At 53.2% G+C, this 17,610-nt stretch overlaps 1 protein-coding gene across 9 annotated transcripts in view; it reads left to right on the forward strand.

Moving 5' to 3' along the window:
- Nucleotides 1-17,610, forward strand: part of SHANK3 (SH3 and multiple ankyrin repeat domains 3) — a 329,535-nt gene that overhangs the window by 301,047 nt on the left and 10,878 nt on the right. The window contains exon 23 of one of the 9 annotated variants that reach the window (XM_062625231.1): nt 6,720-6,754. The exons of 4 other annotated variants lie outside the window; for them this stretch is intronic. In XM_062625231.1, the coding sequence (XP_062481215.1) occupies nt 6,720-6,754 (35 nt within the window). Of the gene's footprint in view, nt 1-1,688; nt 2,654-3,194; nt 3,248-6,719; nt 6,755-17,610 lie in introns of those variants that run through there. 4 more of the 9 variants (XM_062625233.1, XM_062625232.1, XM_062625230.1 and 1 more) reach the window with 4 other exon arrangements.

Genomic DNA, 17,610 nt, shown 5'->3' on the forward strand with positions numbered 1-17,610 from the left:
CTCACGCTGCCCTGTTGTCCCCAGTGGAGGTCACCCACTGCCTTGGTCCCTGCTTTGCCCCATGCTCTCACCCTGACTCGCCCACCAAATTAAACCAGAAAGACTCTGTATTAGAGCCTGAGATTTGAGAGCAAACCCTCACAGGGCTTTGCAACTCAGTCACATCAGGCAGTGAGTGACCCAGAATCTCCAGCCTTGCCACAGCGATGTGGCTGCGGTAAGCAGGTCCCACTGGTGTCACAGTGAGTTGGGGCAGGGAGCCCTGAGCTCAAGGGAGCCCTTCCTTTGGGAGCCCATCCCCATGATAGGTTACAAGTCCACGTGGTGCTAGCTCAGCTGGTGACATTTCATGCTGTAGCATGGGGGACAGAGTGTCCATAATGACATCCCCAGGGGAGCATCCCTGTAGCTCCAGCCTTTAGCAGCTCACGTCTCCATGCCAGTGTTGGCAGTGACAGCCCGGCCTCACCAGTGATCCACCTCTCAGCAGGTACCAAACCTGTGGTTATCACCAGTGTGGAACAAAACCCATGGATCTTGCTCTCCTACACAGTTTTATCTCTCAGGACTCAGCCCCATGATGCAGGTTAAGGCCATTCCCTGGGGCTAGTGTCTCACATGAGGTCCCTCCCTGCACTGCTCAGTGGGGAACCACATGGGTGCATGTAGTTTAACAGCATTTGGGGACCCTTTTGAGATCCAGCATGCCAGCCCTTGTCCTAAAAAGTGCTGACTGTGCACATCTGCTGTCACCCAGAGAACTTGGACATTGCCAGCTTTTCATGGCAATTGGTGACAGCATCTCAAAGAGCTTCCCCACGCCAGGCAACAGCCCTTTACAATGCCTGTTCTGGGCCTGGCTGGTGGAGGAGCTGCTGCCTTCGGCCCCTTTGGTGTCCCAGAGCCCACGTGGTTTCAGGCCACGGCCCCGCAGCCTTCCTCGCTCCTGCCCTGGCCTCCACATTACCCTGTGCCCCCTGCAGAGATGTGCAGGTATGCTCCATTCCTAGGAGACACCCTCCTCCATCCTCTGCCTCTCTCTAACCCCCTCCTGTCCTTCGTTGCTACTCCCTTCAGTTCCTGCACTTCCCACAGGCCGTGTCCTTCCCTTGCCCTATCTCCCTGGAGCAGACTCTGCCCAGGTTCCTGCTCCATGACATGCTGTTGCTGCATTTGCTCTCACGAGAGACCCCGTGCCCTGCCGCAGCCTCCTCCTCACCTGCTGCCACCCAGTGGCACTTCCCGCTGTCCCACAGAGTCAAACGCTCCTGTTCCCTTGTCTGAAAGTCATTTCATCTCTGAAACCTTTATGCTCCCAGCTGATGTCAAAGACTTGAAATATTTCCCAGGAAGTCAGCTCTAAATAGAGTATCCAGTGATGTCAGCCACCCGCCTTCATTGTGAAAATGCTTCTTTTATGGAATTGCTGTAATTCAGAAAATAATGTAAGGAGTGGTTAGATAAGCTTCAGTGACCCATTTCAGGACACACTGTTCTGTCCCTGGGCCTGTCCGGAGAACACCAGGGTTACCTCAGCCTCCCACAACAGCCCCATAGGCAGCCTCCTACACAGACCCCACACTGCTGCGGAGCAGGGAGGGATGTGCCCATGGGCATCCATTGCTCAGGGGCTGGAGGCACTGACCCCCACATGATGCTGCGGTGTTTTCTGTCATTCTTACATTTAGCTCAGCTCCAGAAGGGATCAGGAGCCAGGCTGAAGCTCTTCCCTAGAGCCAGAGGTGTCCTGAAGTGCCGCCCGGACAGTGAGGTGCCCTTGCAGGTAGCCCTGCAGCAGCCACAGGAGCAGGCGCAGGGTTTGTTGCTGATTTTATTTCCTCACCACATTAACTTCTGAATTCACAGTAGTTTTATCCAATAGCAGATGACTTCTCCATGCATGTGGGGCTGTAGAGCAGGCCCTGGCATGTTTCTCTTGCAGGGGCCTGTGAGGGTCCTGGCTGGGGACCCCTGGAGCAGGAGACACAAACCACTTCCTCTGTAACTGTGACTGTCTCTGTCTCCTTCCAAGACAGTCTTCCACAGGAGGACGTTTGACAAGAGTGACTGAGAAAGAGGCCAGGAGATACTGAGAAAGAGACCTTAAGGGCAGAGCTAAGGCAATTATTAGAGACAAGATTTATTCCCCCTCTGGGTGCTGTGTGACCGGCCGGGGCTAAACATGGCAAGGGAAGCTCTGATAGGCCCATGTGCACTCAGAGGAGGGCTCTACTCCCCAAGCAGCATGTGCCTGCTTGCTGAGATGCAGCTTCCTGCACGGGTGACAGCAGAGCAGATGGACAGCCTCCATTCTTCCTGTGCTTTGGGAATAAGCAATGAACTGGGGACACAGGAACTTTGCTCCCTGACTTAGTGTGTCTCTGAAGGCGGATGTGAAGCTGGCAGCAGCTCTCCATGTTTAACATGAACAGGATCCTTGAAGATCCGGTGCCCTGGCTAAGCTGAGCACCGGGCATCTTGGTGTGTCCCTGATCTGAAGCTCCTGGCCAGCCCCGGACACAGCTCCTGCAGCAGCAGATGCCCAGAGCAGTGGCTGCACTGAGCAACGACCCCGCAGCTCAGACCTGCTACCAGCGCTGCAGTGGCCTCGTTGTGTCACATCTATCACCACAATAAAGCTGACGCTGTGGAACAGAGGTGTGCGTGTCTGACCAACGACCCCCAGTCACAGCCCAAGAGCTGTGATGGCACCAGAGCCCGATCCTGGGGTGACTCACGCGTTCCATGTGTGTTGAGGTGGTTCTTGTTGAGTGTCCCCTTGTCCTGTGACCCGCCATGGCCATCCATGCACATCAGGCTTGAGTCATTCCTCACTGTGCATAGTCACACTCAGACCCCAGCTCCCACCTCACTGATGGGGCAGGAGCCATGCACTGGGCAGCCCTCGGAGGTGAGCACGAGCTTGTGTTGAGCTGAACATGGTGAGCTCACCTTGACTCAAGCCAGAAGCAGCTGAAGTGTCAACACAGATCCGGTTTGGGGCTCCAGCTAATGTAGCCAAGAGCCTGGGTTAGAGAGAGCTTTGCAGAGGGTGTTTGTTTGTTTCTTTGCTTGTTTATCTTTGAGCAACAGCCGAACATGCCAAATGTATCATGTGAAGCAGAATTCTAGATACAGAACTGAGTTTTCGAGGTGCTGTTTTGGAAACCCACCACTGCTTTGTATTTCTACAGATCTGAAAGAGAGAGAGAAGAAAAATAAGCCCCTTAGGCTTTTAGCTCCTAGGGTAAAGCTTCCTCTTTCTATATAAACTCATCAATTAATTCTGTTTCAGTTAAATGGTGTAACATTTCTGGTGCAAGCTTTCAGCCACTGCACTTACAACCCCCTGTTTCCTTGTAGGCTTTTGATCACTTCACGGTGTCTTAAACCCCTGCACAAAGCAGAGCTGAGATTTATTTCCACACTCAAGGGGATTGTCCACGGAGAGCTGATGAGATTGGCATCTTGGTACCTTCCCTAGAGGGAGTTTGGGGCTTATGGGAAGTTATTTGCACTGCACTGAGGTGTGAAGAGGGGGTGGCCTCCCAGCTGAGTCCTAGGCAACAGTCCCAGTCTTGGGAAGCGCTTGGCAGGCGACAGCCCCGTCCTTTGGTGACATGAAGCAGGACATCCCTGCAGCCCTGTCTGAACTGTTGCTGCTGACACCACAACGGCTCTGGGTCCCACTGTCCTGTGAGTCCCGAGCTCCTTCAGCACCCCTGCTTTCCCCATGCATCACTGCAGCCACCAAGGAGGGAGGCAAACACACAGTGCCGTGACGGAGCCTTGGCAGGTCTCCAGCCCGCACTCCTGGGGCATCCGGACCTGAAGATGCTTTAATGCATCTCTGTAGGGGACTAAAAATGCTTCCTTCGCTCCATGGATCCCTTTCCATCCCGCGGGAGGAGGCTTCTGCTCATGGGAGTGCACTGCAGTGGGACCACCAGCATTGCAGTGAGGCCACTGGCACTGCAGTAGGGCCACCAGATACTGTAGCGGGGCTACTAGGTACTGCAGCAGGGGGTTCTGGGTGGTCTGGGGGGGGGCCACACATTCTGCTGGTGCAGTGTGCCATGCAGTGCCGTGCTGGGGGATGCTCTTGTCTCACAGTTGCCATGGCACTCACCACAGGAAGTCACGCTGAGGATGAGGCATTCCTGAGCCTAGTCCAGGAGTTTCCCATGAGGATGGGGAAGGAAAGCACAGGCTGGGTTGAGATATGCTGGTGGAGGTCAGGTATTTGGAAAGTAGAGAGTTCCAGAGGGTGGCTGTGAAAATCTCATGGTTGAGAGAGCAGCTCCCAGAGGGAAAGGCTTCCTCTGTCTGAGATGACACCGATCTGACACCAGCTCCAAGCTCCCAGCCAGGGGTGGCCAGGGAGAACCAGCTTTTGATGTTGATGTGCATTGCCTACAAGGAGACAGGGGCATTGTGGGCAAGGCTCAGCATGTGTCCATGTCACGGCAAGCACAGCTGGCTTCACCTCATCCAGTCACTAACATCTACTAATCACAGCTCACCCACTCATCCCTCTCAGTGAGTAGAAGAGCAAACCGTGACTCTGCCTCATGCTTGTCCAGCAAGACTTAGGAAGAGCAGTAAGGGGCTGGCCAGACCTGTGAGAACAGCTCTGGGTCCCACCAAGACTGGGCCATCACGAAAATGGCACGAAAGATGGAAGAGTTAATGCCTGAAGGGTCGCTGGGTCTCATTCTGGGAAGGCCCCACCATGCAGTTCTATGTTGCCCAAGTACAAAAGAGCTGTGGGGCTGTTCCTTTCAGGGCTGTAGCAGACTAGAAGTCCCATAAAAAGGGCTTTTCCTCTTGTATGGAGAAGTAGAAAGGGACCCATTCAAATTTAATCTCTTTTGTCAGTAAGGAAGAGTCAAAGCACTGTGTGGAAGGAGCCTGCATGCTGCCATGGAGCCATTCTGTGGGCAGTCTGCCACTATTGGGCACACTTTCCAGTGAGAGCTTGGGAAGAGATTGGCTTGGAGAGTCCCAGGAGCAATACAGGGAGAATGGAAGTCTCCCATGGATAGTAGACCTAAATTAATTCCTTTTCTTATAAAGAAGAACAGGACAAAACAGGTTTGCTGCAGCAAGAGATGTAACATTTGGTTAAGGCATAAGCAGCTCTTAGGTCCATAATGACCTGACCCTGCTGGAACCTTTCTGTTGTAAACATTTACTGACACCCGGGCTTGTTGCCAATTGTCCCTGCTCCACAAGGGAGCGCAGGCAGGATGGCTGCAAAACTGACAAAGGAAAACCATAGCTGGAGGTTGAGACCCTCTTGTGTGGGGAAGCATGAGAGGGGGAGCATTCAAAGCATGTTGAGAAGACCTCTTGCTCTTCTACATCACTCCCGCAGCACAGCAGGGTGGTCACCATGACAGCCAGGACGCTGTCCTTGGAGGTGCCCTTCCCCAGGGGATAACCATGCGTCCCTCGGCCCGGGGGCTGCCCAGTGCCTCCAGCATGAGCTGCACAGCCTCGGCTGGATCCTGCAGCTGCATCAGTGCAGCCTTCTTTGGCCTTGCCATTAGTGACCCACAGCAGCTCCCAGTAGTGCCTTCCACCTGCATGGGCATGTTTGGCCAAGCAAACCCTGCCTGAGGCAGCAATACTGCCCTGCACGGTCCCTGGGTATTTCCTAGAGCCACAGACTGGTCAGGTTGAAGGGACCTTAAAGCCCATCCAGTCCCAACCCCCTGCCACGGGCAGGGACCCCTTCCACTGGAGCAGGTTGCTCCAAGCCCCTGTGTCCAACCTGGCCTTGAACACTGCCAGGGATGGGGCAGCCACAGCTTCTCTGGGCACCCTGTGCCAGCGCCTCAGCACCCTCACAGGGAAGAACTTCTTTATAAGGGCCTGTAGGGACAGGACAAGGGGAATGGTTTTAAACTCACAGAGGGAAGACTGAGATGAGATCTCAGGATGAAGTTCTTCCCTGTGAGAGTGGTGAGCAGACATTGAATTTCCCCTGCCAGCCCTGGCACAGATCTCAGCAAGGGGCTCAAGCAGAGCTCTGCATCAGAGGGACTGTGGTTATCCCCTCTGGGAAAAAAGAACTCTCCTGCAAGGCACTAATCCTGTCCCATTGCCCTTTAGCTGTAGCTGTTACTCAGTATCACAAAAGCAGAACGCTCAATACTACTGCTGGGTGAAGTCAGAGAAGATGTTGAACTGGCTTTGCCGCTCTTGTTCTTGCTGTGGGGCAGTTTTTCTCATGCTTATGTTGTTTCCTTCCCCTCCCTCTCCTGCCCTTCCCCAGCCTCTGTCCTGTCCCTTCCCTTCCTCCTCCTCCCAGCTGTTCCAAAGAGCACTGTCAAATCCTTCAGGCTTTGGCTGCCGAATTCATGCAGTGATGAATGTCCCATTGGCTGTAGTAAACACATGGATGCAACCTTCACCAGTGTGGAACATCCGCGACCTTCAGTGGCCCCGAAGCCCCGTGTTGGCCATTCCCTGGGTCCCCTCACTGCCCCCGGGCCCCCCTGATGGTGAAACCATTCTGCGCGGTGCTCCTGTCCCCATCTTGGGTGGGGCAGTGCTGTGCAGCGTTGGGCGGGCTCCGATGCTGCTGGCCTCGGGCCGTGCGATGAATTCCGTTCAGTCTTCTCTGTCTTGTTGCTGCCCGGACCGAAGCTAACATTCTCTCTCATTGCCTCTCTTCCTGCTCTCCATCTGCATGTCCGTGCTGCTCTGTCTAGAACCGCCTCTGGCCTCCGGAGGGTGGGCGAGTTGTGTAAGTGAGCATGTTCCCATCCCATAGCAAACACGTTGGCTCCCTGTGCCTGGGCTGACCCCGCTCCCTGCTCTCCCGCCCAGCCGGGAACAGGCAGCGGCGCTTGCCTGGCATGTGAGTGTCCCCTCCTGCCCTGTGTGCCCCAGTAGCATGTCCGTGTCCCTGTGCTGTGGTGTCGTGTGCTGCTGCTCGTAGGTGACCACTGAGGAAATTCCCTTGGGCTTCCATGGGATTGGTACCCGTGACCCAATGCGCCCCTGCTGCGGCTGCACCGCAGGGGACATCAGCAAGGGCTGGGCAGGGGCAGGGCCCCCTTGCCACAGCTCAGCCCCATGGGGAGGGATGCCAGGAGGCACCATCCCCTCTCCGAGCCCCAGCAACTCCCCCCAGTACACAAGGCTCCCCCTTCCTGCACATTCACCACTCCCCAGTCATGGTGTGTCCCTCAGTCACCTCTCTGGAGCAAACACCCCATGGGACAGAGAAGGCAGTTCTAATGCTGCTGCCCCCTGAGGTCACACAGCTGTCCCTGGCTGGGTCCTGATGACCGCTGGGAGTGGGGCTGGAAGGGACCAGCACCGCACTGCTGCCTGCCACCAGTACACCATGGCCATGGGAGCTCCAGCCTGGTGACCCACAGCAGGTGGATATCCCCAAGGAAGTCACTGTTGGCACAAGCTTAAACAATACATGGTTATCCGAGACAGCTGTAGGGACATCAGGATACAGAAAACTGCCCCCTCACATATCCCCCTTCTCCCAAAGTGGTTAATGAAGGACTTCTTGCTGGCAGAGCTTGGCCATGACCCCAGCAGGTCTCCGTGTCCTTGCTGGCAGAGTTCCTTGGCTGTGTCCCCAGCAGGTCTCAGTAGCTACCAGTGCTGCTGGAGTACCTTCACAAGCCCATGGCTGATGACCATGTGCACTCACCAGGAGCAAGATACTGTTTCTGTTGGCATGAGGTCATTTGGGCTGGGTGTCAGGACCCCTCTCCCTCCCCAGAGGTGAATTTCCCCAGTGTGCATGGCCAGTGTGTGCTCTTGGTTGTGCTGCTTCTGTGTCTGTCTGTCCTAGTTTTTTTTACCCGTAGTGTGTGTGAAAGTAGCCCCCTACATCTGTGTGAACGAAACCCTAGAGCCCACGCAGTTCTGGGCAGTCTCACCTTTGATTTTACTTGTCATTTTCTGCCAAGTGCTGTATTTCCAAGTCTACCTCCCAGTGCCAAGCGGGACAGGGCCAGCCTCGAGGGCAGAGCGGCCGCTGTCCTTCCCAACATGAACGCCTTCCCCAGGGATCAGCTCTGCTCCAGGCCCAGGCTGTAGCACACACTGGGTTAAGCAGAAGTGTGGGATACTCAGAAGCCATCTGGCCCACCTTGGACCTTCTGGTGAAGCAAAAGCTTGTAGTCTGTAGGTCTGGCCAGAGCTGGGTGGAGAGACTTGTGCCTCTTGTCCTGCACAGCAGATCCTGCTTCGTTTGTGTGCGGCCAAGGGTGGGAAGGTCTTCATGTCACTGCATATGCCCATGTCTTCATGCATTCAGTCCTGTTGCTGGTGTCGCAGTGTCTGAGTGTTTGAGGTTGCACCCAGGGGAGATCTGCTGCCAGCGTTAGCACTGCAGGCATGTGGCTCATCCCTCAGCTTTGGCTGCCTGGTGTGGGACAGGGTGAATTTAGTCTGCCCAGTCCATCTTCTGCCCCCGCATTGTTGGGACACTGCCAGGCAGCCCCAGTGGCAGCACCAGCGGGTCAGAAAGTGTCCGGGGATGTCGGCTGAATGGGCTCGTCCCCAGTCGCTGCGCCAGCGTTTCAGACAATAGCAGTGCCTGCTCCCGTCCAGCACCATCTGACCATGACTGTCAGCTGATGTTTCCTCTCTGCTGGACAGCCCTGTTGGTCTGAAAGCTTTAGACATTGTTCTACATCCCTTCAGCCACCCTGCTCTGAGCAGGGCCCTGAGCAGGGGCCCAGGGCTGCAGACAGGCTGCGCTCAGTGCTGTGTGCTGCAGCCCTATGCCCTGCTCAGGGTGCTGCGATGGCTGCGCCCCATGCCTTTCTAAGGGTGCTGCAGTGGCTGCATGTCCCCACCCTCCCCACAGCACCAGCAGCAGTACCATTCCCATTCATGCCTGAAGAGATTTCGGGTCAGGGGAAGAGTTAAGATTAGGATGAGGATTAGAATATAGGGTTAGATCTGGGGTTGAGGTTAGGGTATAAGGTTAGTCTTAGAGTTAGGGTATAGGGTTAGGGTTAGGTTATAGGGTTAAGGTATAAGGTTAGTCTTAGAGTTAGGGTATAGGGTTAGGGTTAGGTTATAGGGTTAGGGTTTAGGTTAGGCTACAGGGTCAGGTCTTAGATTTAGGTTTAGGGGTAGGGTATAGGGTTAGGGTTAGGTTATAGGGTTAAGGCTGGGGTTAGGGTTAGGATATAGGATTAGGCTTTGGGCATAGGGTTAGGGTTTGGATTAGGACTGGGGTTAGGGTTTAGGTTAGGCTGTAGGGTACAGCGATAGCGCTAGGGCTGGTGTTAGCTTCTGTCATGATCCAAAAGGATCAGCAATGACCCTTGTTCTGCACAATCCACAGACCTTTCACAAATTCCTGCTTAGCTCAGCACCTTTGATATATTCTTAGCACAGGTTTTTTCATTCCATTCCCTGGAAAGGAGCCTGCTAGAAAGCCAGTGCATTTTGTGGGCACTGAAGTAAATACTGAGTTCTACAGCAGTTCTTAAATCACCATCAGTTCCAGTGCACAAGGGCTTGCTGCTGCTCGCAGCACGGGGTTAGTTGTCTGCAACATTAGATGCATTCAGACCAAATAGATCAGCTTTCTGTGTCATCCCATTGGCCAGCTCCCTCTCCTCAGCTGCACCAAGGGTGCCGGATTCCCTGTAGGCAGGCTGAGGGCGTTCTCCCTGCAGTATATTTTCTCACCTGGAACATAAACCTTCAGCCCTGGAGCAGAAATCCAGCTCTAGGGCTTGGCCACAGGCTGCAGTGAGGGGTGCTCGGCCCCACACTCAGCCCACTTCTGGCACCCAAACCCATAACCCTCAGGTTTTAGTTGTGGGTGAGATGCACAGTCTGAAGGAAAGCAGTGAAACAGCTCCACTGAACCCATGTCCAGCCACAGTGCCTCTGCTCTGCCCAAGTCTTGGGAGACCATTGCAGGGTTCCAGTGCTGCAAGAGGAGATCCCAGGGTTTCTCAAACAGCACCTGCTGCTCCCCTCTTCTTACAGCACTCGTGGTGAACCTCATGCAGGCCACATGAAGCCTTTTTCCCATGTGCACCCTAATGCAGGGCAGCAGTGGTGTCCCCAGGGCAACACGTGGCCTGTGTGGAGCCCGCAATCGGGTGGTGGGAGAAGGTTCATAGTGTCACAGACTGGTTTGGATTGGAAGGGGCCTTAAAGCTCTGCCAGCTCCAACCCCTGCCACAGGCAGGGACCCCTTCCACTGGAGCAGCTTGCTCCAAGCCCCTGTGTCCAGCCTGGCCTTGAACACTGCCAGGGATGGGGCAGCCACAGCTTCTCTGGGCACCCTGTGCCAGCGCCTCAGCACCCTCACAGGGAAGAGCTTCTGCCTAAGAGCTCAGCTCAGTCTCCCCTCTGGCAGGTTCAAGCCATTCCCCTTGGCCTGTCCCTACAGGCCCTTGTCCCAAGCCCCTCTCCAGCTTTCCTGCAGCCCCTTCAGGCACTGGAGCTGCTCTCAGGTCTCCCCTTCAGGAGCCTTCTCTTCTCCAGGCTGCCCCAGCCCAGCTCTCTCAGCCTGGCTCCAGAGCAGAGCTGCTCCAGCCCTCACAGCATCTCCATGGCCTCCTCTGGGCTCGCTCCAACAGCTCCACGTCCCTCTTGTGCTGCTGCCCCAGAGCTGGATCAGGACTGCAGGGGAGGTCTCCCCAGAGCACAGCAGAGGGGCAGGATCCCCTCCCTGAGCTGCTGCTCACGCTCTTGGGGTGCAGCCCAGCACACGGGGGGGTTCTGGGCTCAAGCTCATACTGAAGCAGGGTCATGAGGAGCTTCTTCTCACCCAACACCTCCACGTCCTTCTCCTTAGGCTGCTGCATCCAGTCTTTGCACACCCTGTGTTTGTGCTGGGGATTGCCCTGACCTGGGGGTAGGACCTTGCACTTCGCTTCAGCTTTGTCCTCCCCCAATGAGGTAAAACTGTGGCAACCACCAGAGCTTTCTGGAGTGGAATTTTGTACTCTGCTTAAAATGATCAGACACGAATTCAGAAAATCATGGGTTAAACTCAGCATAGCTTTTACCCCCCCCAGTCTGAGATGTTCCTCAGTCAGAGAAGAGCTTCAAGCCCCCCTGATTGTCTTTTCAGGCATCTCCCAGAGGTGCACCAAGAGCTGATGGCTCTTTGAAGGCATCCAGAGCTGGAATCATAGAATCACAGAATGGTTTTGGTTGGAAACTAACTTAAAGCTCATACAGTTCTAACCCCCTTCCACTAGACCAGGTTGCTCCAAGCTTTGTCTAACATCATGGATGCCTCTTTTGCCGTTGCTTCAGTCAGGTCTGCATTTTTGTGTGCCGTATTTCTCATTCATGTCAGCTTGCCTTCTCCTTCCATGGATTTATTCATTTTCCCATCCCTGTGGGACCACACAGAGTGTCTCATGGTTGGTGTTTCCTGTGCGTCCCTGGCCCCAGTCTTCCCCCTCCATGCCAGGACACACACACGCAGGCTGCCTCCAGCCAGAAAGCCTGCCCAGAGTGGAGTTACCATCCTGTGCCGTGGCACATAGGAAAACATGGCTTAAGCATCTTCGTATGTTAGACCAAACTGAACAGCACTTGTCTACTGTAAAGCATCTTCCCACTTTGTAGACCCTGTGATCATGGATCTTCTGGCCACATCACTGAGCTCCTATCCTGCAGTCTGAAGTGTGAACTACAAACTTTGCCAGTCCTCCATAATGTAGCATTAGGGTTTATTAAGACCTTGCACTGTTCAATGAGGGTCTCTTGCTTAACATCAGAGCAGCAGCACGGAGCTGGTTTGGTCACACTGCTGTTTGTTACATGTGTTCATGTGCTCATTAAGCTATGGGAATCAGCTTTCCCATCTCTTTGTCAGCCCCGTGTCAAGGAAGATGCTGAATCTGTTCTAGTTTAAGGACTTCTTCCCTCATCTGCTCTTGCAATAGGCAGAAGGGATTCAGATCCTGAGCAGACTCAGGAGATGTGGAAGGACTTGACTTAGATGTAGAAACTAAAACCTCACCCCTCCTTTTTCAGCAAAAAGAGAAGGTTCACCTTGTACCATTGTGAGACTTAGATGCTGGAGGCACTGGCTGTAACAAGTCCCTGGCTCAGTGGTGTGTCAGTAGTACACACACAGCATCATAGAATCATCCCAGGCTGGGAGGGATCTCAAGGATCATCCAGTACAACTTTTCCAGGCAAAGCATGACCTAGGCCAGATGTCCTAGCACTCTGTCCAGCCAATCTTAACAGTGTCCAATGCTGGAGAGTCACCACATCCCTGGGGAGATTGTTCCAGTGGCTGGTTGTGCTCGTTGTTCTCATTGTGAAAAAATGACTTCAGGCAGGGAGGGTTTCAGTGCCCTGAATATCTTCCACCTCTTCAGTCCTGGCACATCTGCCCTCATCTGGAGACTGAAGTCTTTGTGTGCTGCCTACACAGTGGCCCAGCACTTCCAGTGAGGTGCAAGGGGCACTTTGGGTTCCTTTGCTTTCCCCAAACCAGACAAAAAATTACAAGTGGATTGGTCCTGGTTTGTTGTCTTACAGTAGCTGCACACTGCAATGAGACCTGAGCAGAACACGGCATGCTCTGAAATGGAGACACTTGGCTCAGGGCATCTGTGTGTGTTCCACAGCGATTTTCATCAGGAAGGCCACCCGGGGCAGGCAGTGTGAAGAGTGGAAGTAGCTTATCAGTGTTCATTGTGGAAAAGGGTTAACACAAGCAGGTATTCTGCAGTAGGGTCCCATTTCATTTAATAGATTTACTAATTGTATGAAAACCATCATGATTAGTGAGAATCTCTGATGTGCAGAAAACGTTGTTCTGGGGGATCCTGAACTTAGGACAGTGAAGAACTGGAGGGAAACCAGCTAAGCTCAATGAGTGACGTGAATGAGAGCAGGGACAGTTCAGTGCTAAGTAAAAAGATGAGCAGCTGAGGGCAGAAGCTGATTCTGCAGGTCAGAGAGCACAGTCCCCATGAATTGTGCCTACCTGATGTTGGCTTCAACTGACTCCAGTGCACCACAGGCAATGAGGAGTGATGCTGCAGTGGTGCTGCTGGCAGGCACTGATGGTGCTGCAGGAATAGTTGCTGTTTGCTGCGTATGCACCAGAGAATCCCAGACTGGTTTGGGTTGGAAGGGACCTTAAAGCTGATCCAGCTGCATGGACAGGGCAGGGATACCTTCCACTAGAGCAGATTGCTCCAATCCCAATCCAGCCTGGCCTTGAACACTGCCAGGGATGGGGCAGCCACAGCTTCTCATTTTGTGTCATCTGCACACAATGGGTGTCATCTCTGTTGAGGATGCTCTCTTCCTATCATTCAGGGATTTGATAAAGACATTAAGAGGTATTGGCCCCAGTACCAACCCAGGGGATTGTGTAACCCACAAGTCAACAGTTTCCAGCTGGACTTTGTGCTGCTGACCACAGCTCTTAGATCCTACCATTTCATCCAGTTCCTGATCAACCTAACCGTCCACGTGTCCTGTGCATGCTTCACCAATTTGTCAGTAGGAATGCTATGGGAGATGCTTTTGAAAGCCTTGCTAAGTGAAGGTAAAGAAAGCCCATTGCTCGTCCCTCACCTACCAACCATCTTTTGGTGGCAGAAGGCTGCTGGGTCGGCCAGGCAAGATTTCCGCTCTCTAAAGCCGCACAGTCTACTGTAGATGCTTTCTCGTCCTCAGTATGTTTAGAGATGTCTTCCAGAATGATTTGCTCCATCATCTTCCAGGGCATGGTGTAGGCTGCACCTCGTTCCCTGGTCCTCCTCCAAACAGGGGTTGCTGTGGTGTTATGTGGCCACTTTGTTCTGGATGGCAAGGTGCAGCTTTGCTGGAGGACTAGCACAAGGCAAAGCCCCTGCAAATACCCCCATAGTTGCTCCTGCCCAAGCACCTCCCGGCTCCCCTTTCCCACTGCGCCAAAGGAGTCTAGAAGCTTCCCTGCCTGGTGCCATAGGGACAGCTTTCCCAAACATCTGGTTAACGGATGATCCCCTGGATGTCTTGGCACTCTCACTGACCATCTTGCTGAAGGGAACAGACCAGTCTGGTGAGCAACCTGCTCTAATGGAAGCTGTCCCTGCTCATGGCATGGGGTTGGAACTAGACGAGCGTTAAAGTCCCTTCCAGTCCAAACCATTCTACGATTCTATGATTCTGTGATCATAAGTGCTGCCCATAGGTTTTCATAGAATCATAGAATAGTTAGGGTTGGAAAGGACCTTAAGATAATCTAGTTCCTGGTTAATCCATCCCAGTGCCTCACCACGCTAACAGGAAAGAACTTCCTCCTTATACCCAGTCTAAACTTCCCCTGTTTCAGTTTTAACCCGTTACCCCTTGTCCTGTCCCTACAGTCCCTAATGAAGAGTCCCTCCCCAGCATCCCTATAGGCCCCCTTCAGATACTGGAAGGCTGCTATGAGGTCTCCACACAGCCTTCTCTTCTTCAGGCTGAACAGCCCCAACTTCCTCAGCCTGTCTTCATAGAGGAGGTGCTCCAGTCCCCTGATCATCCTCGTGGCCCTTCTCTGGACTTGTTCCAACAGTTCCATGTCCTTCCTATGTTGAGGACACCAGAACTGCACACAATACTCCAGGTGAGGTCTCACAAGAGCAGAGCAGAGGGGCAGGATCACTTCCTTGGACCTGCTGGTCACGCTCCTTTTGATGCAGCCCAGGATACGGTTGGCTTTCTTGGCTGCAAGCGCACACTGAAGCCAGCTCATGTTCATTTTCTCATCAACCAACACCCCCAAGTCCTTCTCCTTGGGCTGCTCTGAATCTCTTCTCTGCCCAACCTGTAGCTGTGCCTGGCATTGCTCCGAGCCAGGTGTAGGACCTTGCCCTTGGCATGGTTAAACCTCATGAGGTTGGCATCAGCCCACCTCACAAGCGTGTCGAGGTCCCTCTGGATGGCATTCCTTCCCTCCAGGGTATCAACCGAACTACACAGCTTGGTGTCATCAGCAAAGTTGCTGAGGGAGCACTCAATCCCACTGTCCATGTCAGCGACAAAGATGTTGAACAAGACCGGTGCCAACACCGATCCCTGAGGTGCACCACTCGTTACTGGTCTCCAGCCAGACATTGAGCCATTGACCACAACTCTTTGTGTGCGGCCATCCAGCCAGTTCTTTATCCACCGAGTGGTCCATCCATCAAATTGATGTCTCTCCAATTTAGAGACAAGGATGTCATGTGGGACAGTGTCGAACGCTTTGCACAATTCCAGGTAGATGACATCAACTGCTCTACCCCTGTCCATCAGTTCTGTAGCCCCATCATAGAAGGCCACCAAATTGGTCAGGCAGGATTTCCCCTTAGTGAAGCCCTGCTGGCTGTCACCAAGCACCTTGTTGATTTTCATGTGCCTTAGCATGCCTGCCAGGAGAATCTGCTCCAAGATTTTGCCAGGCACAGAGGTGAGACTGACTGCTCTGTAATTCCCCAGGTCATCCGTTTTCCCCTTCTTGAAAATGGGGGTTATATTTCCCTTTTTCCAGTCATGGGAACTTCACCTGACTGCCAGGATTTCTCAAATATGATTGACCGTGACCTAGCAACTTCATTCGCCAGCTCCTTCAGGCCCCGCAGATGGATTTCATCAGGTCCCATGGACTTGTGTACGTTCAGTTTCTTAAGATGGTCTCGAACCAGTTCCTCTCCTACAGTGGGCCTAGGGTCTTCATTCTCACAGTCCCTGCATCTCCCTTCCAAGATTTGGGTGGTGTGGTCAGAGCCTTTGCCAGTGAAGACTGAGGCAAAGAAGTCATTCAGAACCTCAGCCTTCTCCAAATCCCGGGTAGCCAGTTCTCCCGAGAGCTTCCTGAGGGCCCACATTGCCCCTAGTCTGTCTTTTATTTGCAATGTACCTATAGGATCCCTTCCTGTTACCTTTCACATCCCTAGACAAGTTTAATCCTGACTGGGCCTTAGCTCTCCTAACCTGGTCCCTAGCTTCCAAGACAACATCCCTGTATTATTCCCAGGCCACCTGTCCTTGCTTCCACCTTTTATAAACCTCTTTTTTCCCTCTAAGCTTCCTCAGCAGCTCCTTATCCATCCAAGGAGGTCTCCTGGCCCTCCTGCTGCACTTCCTTCTGGTTGGGATGCAACACTCCTGAGCTTGTAGCTGCTGATCCTTGAATATCAACCAACAGTCTTGGGCCCCCCTGCCCTCTAGGGCTGTATCCCATGGAACCTTACTGAGCAGGTTCCTGAAGAGGCCAAAGTCTGCTCTCTTGAACTCCAGGGCAGTGAGCTTGCTGCACGCTCTTCTCACTGTCCTGAGGATCTTGAACTCCACCATCTCATGATTGATGCAACCAAGGCTGCCCTGGAGCGTCACATTTCCAACCAGCCTTTCCCTGTTGGTGAGCACAAGGTCAAGCATGGTTCCTCTCCTTTCCGGCTCCTCTATTACTTGCAGAAGGAAGTTGTCTTCTACACAATCGAGGAACCTCCTGGATTGCTTGTGCTGGGCTGTACTGTCCTTCCAACAGATGTCAGGGTGGTTGAAGTCCCCCATGAGGACAAGGGCCTGCTAGCGTGAGGCTGTTCCTATTTGTCTATAGAGCGCTTCATCCACAGAGTCCTCTTGATCAGGCAGTCTGTAACAGATCCCCACAGTAATGTCCCCCATTGCTGTTCTCCCTTTAACCCTGACCCACAAACTCCCTGTTAACTGCTCACCTGTCCCCAGACACAGTTCCATACTCTCCAGCCAGTCCCTAACTTAAAGGGCAATTCCCCCTCCCCGCCTGCCAGGCCTGTCTTTTCTAAAGAGCCTGCAACCTTCCATCCCAACACTCCAGTCATAGGGGCCATCCCACCATGTTTCTGTGATGCCCATTATATCATACCCCCTAGACGTGCACACATCTCTAATTCCTCTTGTTTGTTCCCCATGCTACGGGCGTTTGTATAGAGCCATCTGAGCTGAGCTCCAAATGCAGGCAGCTCATTGGCTGGAGAGGCTGGAATATCTCTACATTCCTCCAAGCATTTATTATAGGTGCTGGCAACTGACTGGGTGTGTTGGGATGGAATGATGCCCTCCCCCCCCAGCACATCTCGTTTAAAGCTTTCTTAACCAGCCTGACAAGCCTCCTACCAAAACTGCTCAAACAGCTCCACGAGTCTCCAGTAGACTTGGCCTCCCAAATCGAGTCCCATGTTCTAAATACCCAAATTTCTGACTATGGCACCACTGTTCTAACCATTTATTAACCTGGAAAATCCGCCTAGGATAAGGTCCTCCCCTTTATCCTGTAGAATTTATGAAAAGACTGTCTGAGCTCCAGGACCCCTGTTTGCATTTATTTCTGCTCAAGATACTCCATACAGAGCTGTAGCAGCCCTTAGAGGTACAAATTTCAGCAGTTCTCTCCTGGTTTGCTCATTCTTTTGTTCATCTGAAGATAAGCTCTTCCAAAGCTTCTTCAGCTTCATCAGCCCTCCAAACACTGGTGGAGTTTCTGCCTTCCCTTCAGGAGGGACAGTACATTGGGTACAATTAACCCCACTTGTCTGCATCAGGTTGCAGTTGTTCCCTCACAGCATTCCTTTGTTTTTCTACTGTGAAAGAGAGCTCAGGAGTGCCAGATTTATCTTCCCT

This window comes from Pezoporus occidentalis, unplaced genomic scaffold, assembly GCF_034315485.1.
Source record: "Pezoporus occidentalis ecotype Australia unplaced genomic scaffold, CSIRO_AGI_Poc_V1 ctg279, whole genome shotgun sequence".
In the NCBI taxonomy this organism is placed as follows: Eukaryota; Metazoa; Chordata; class Aves; order Psittaciformes; family Psittacidae; genus Pezoporus; species Pezoporus occidentalis.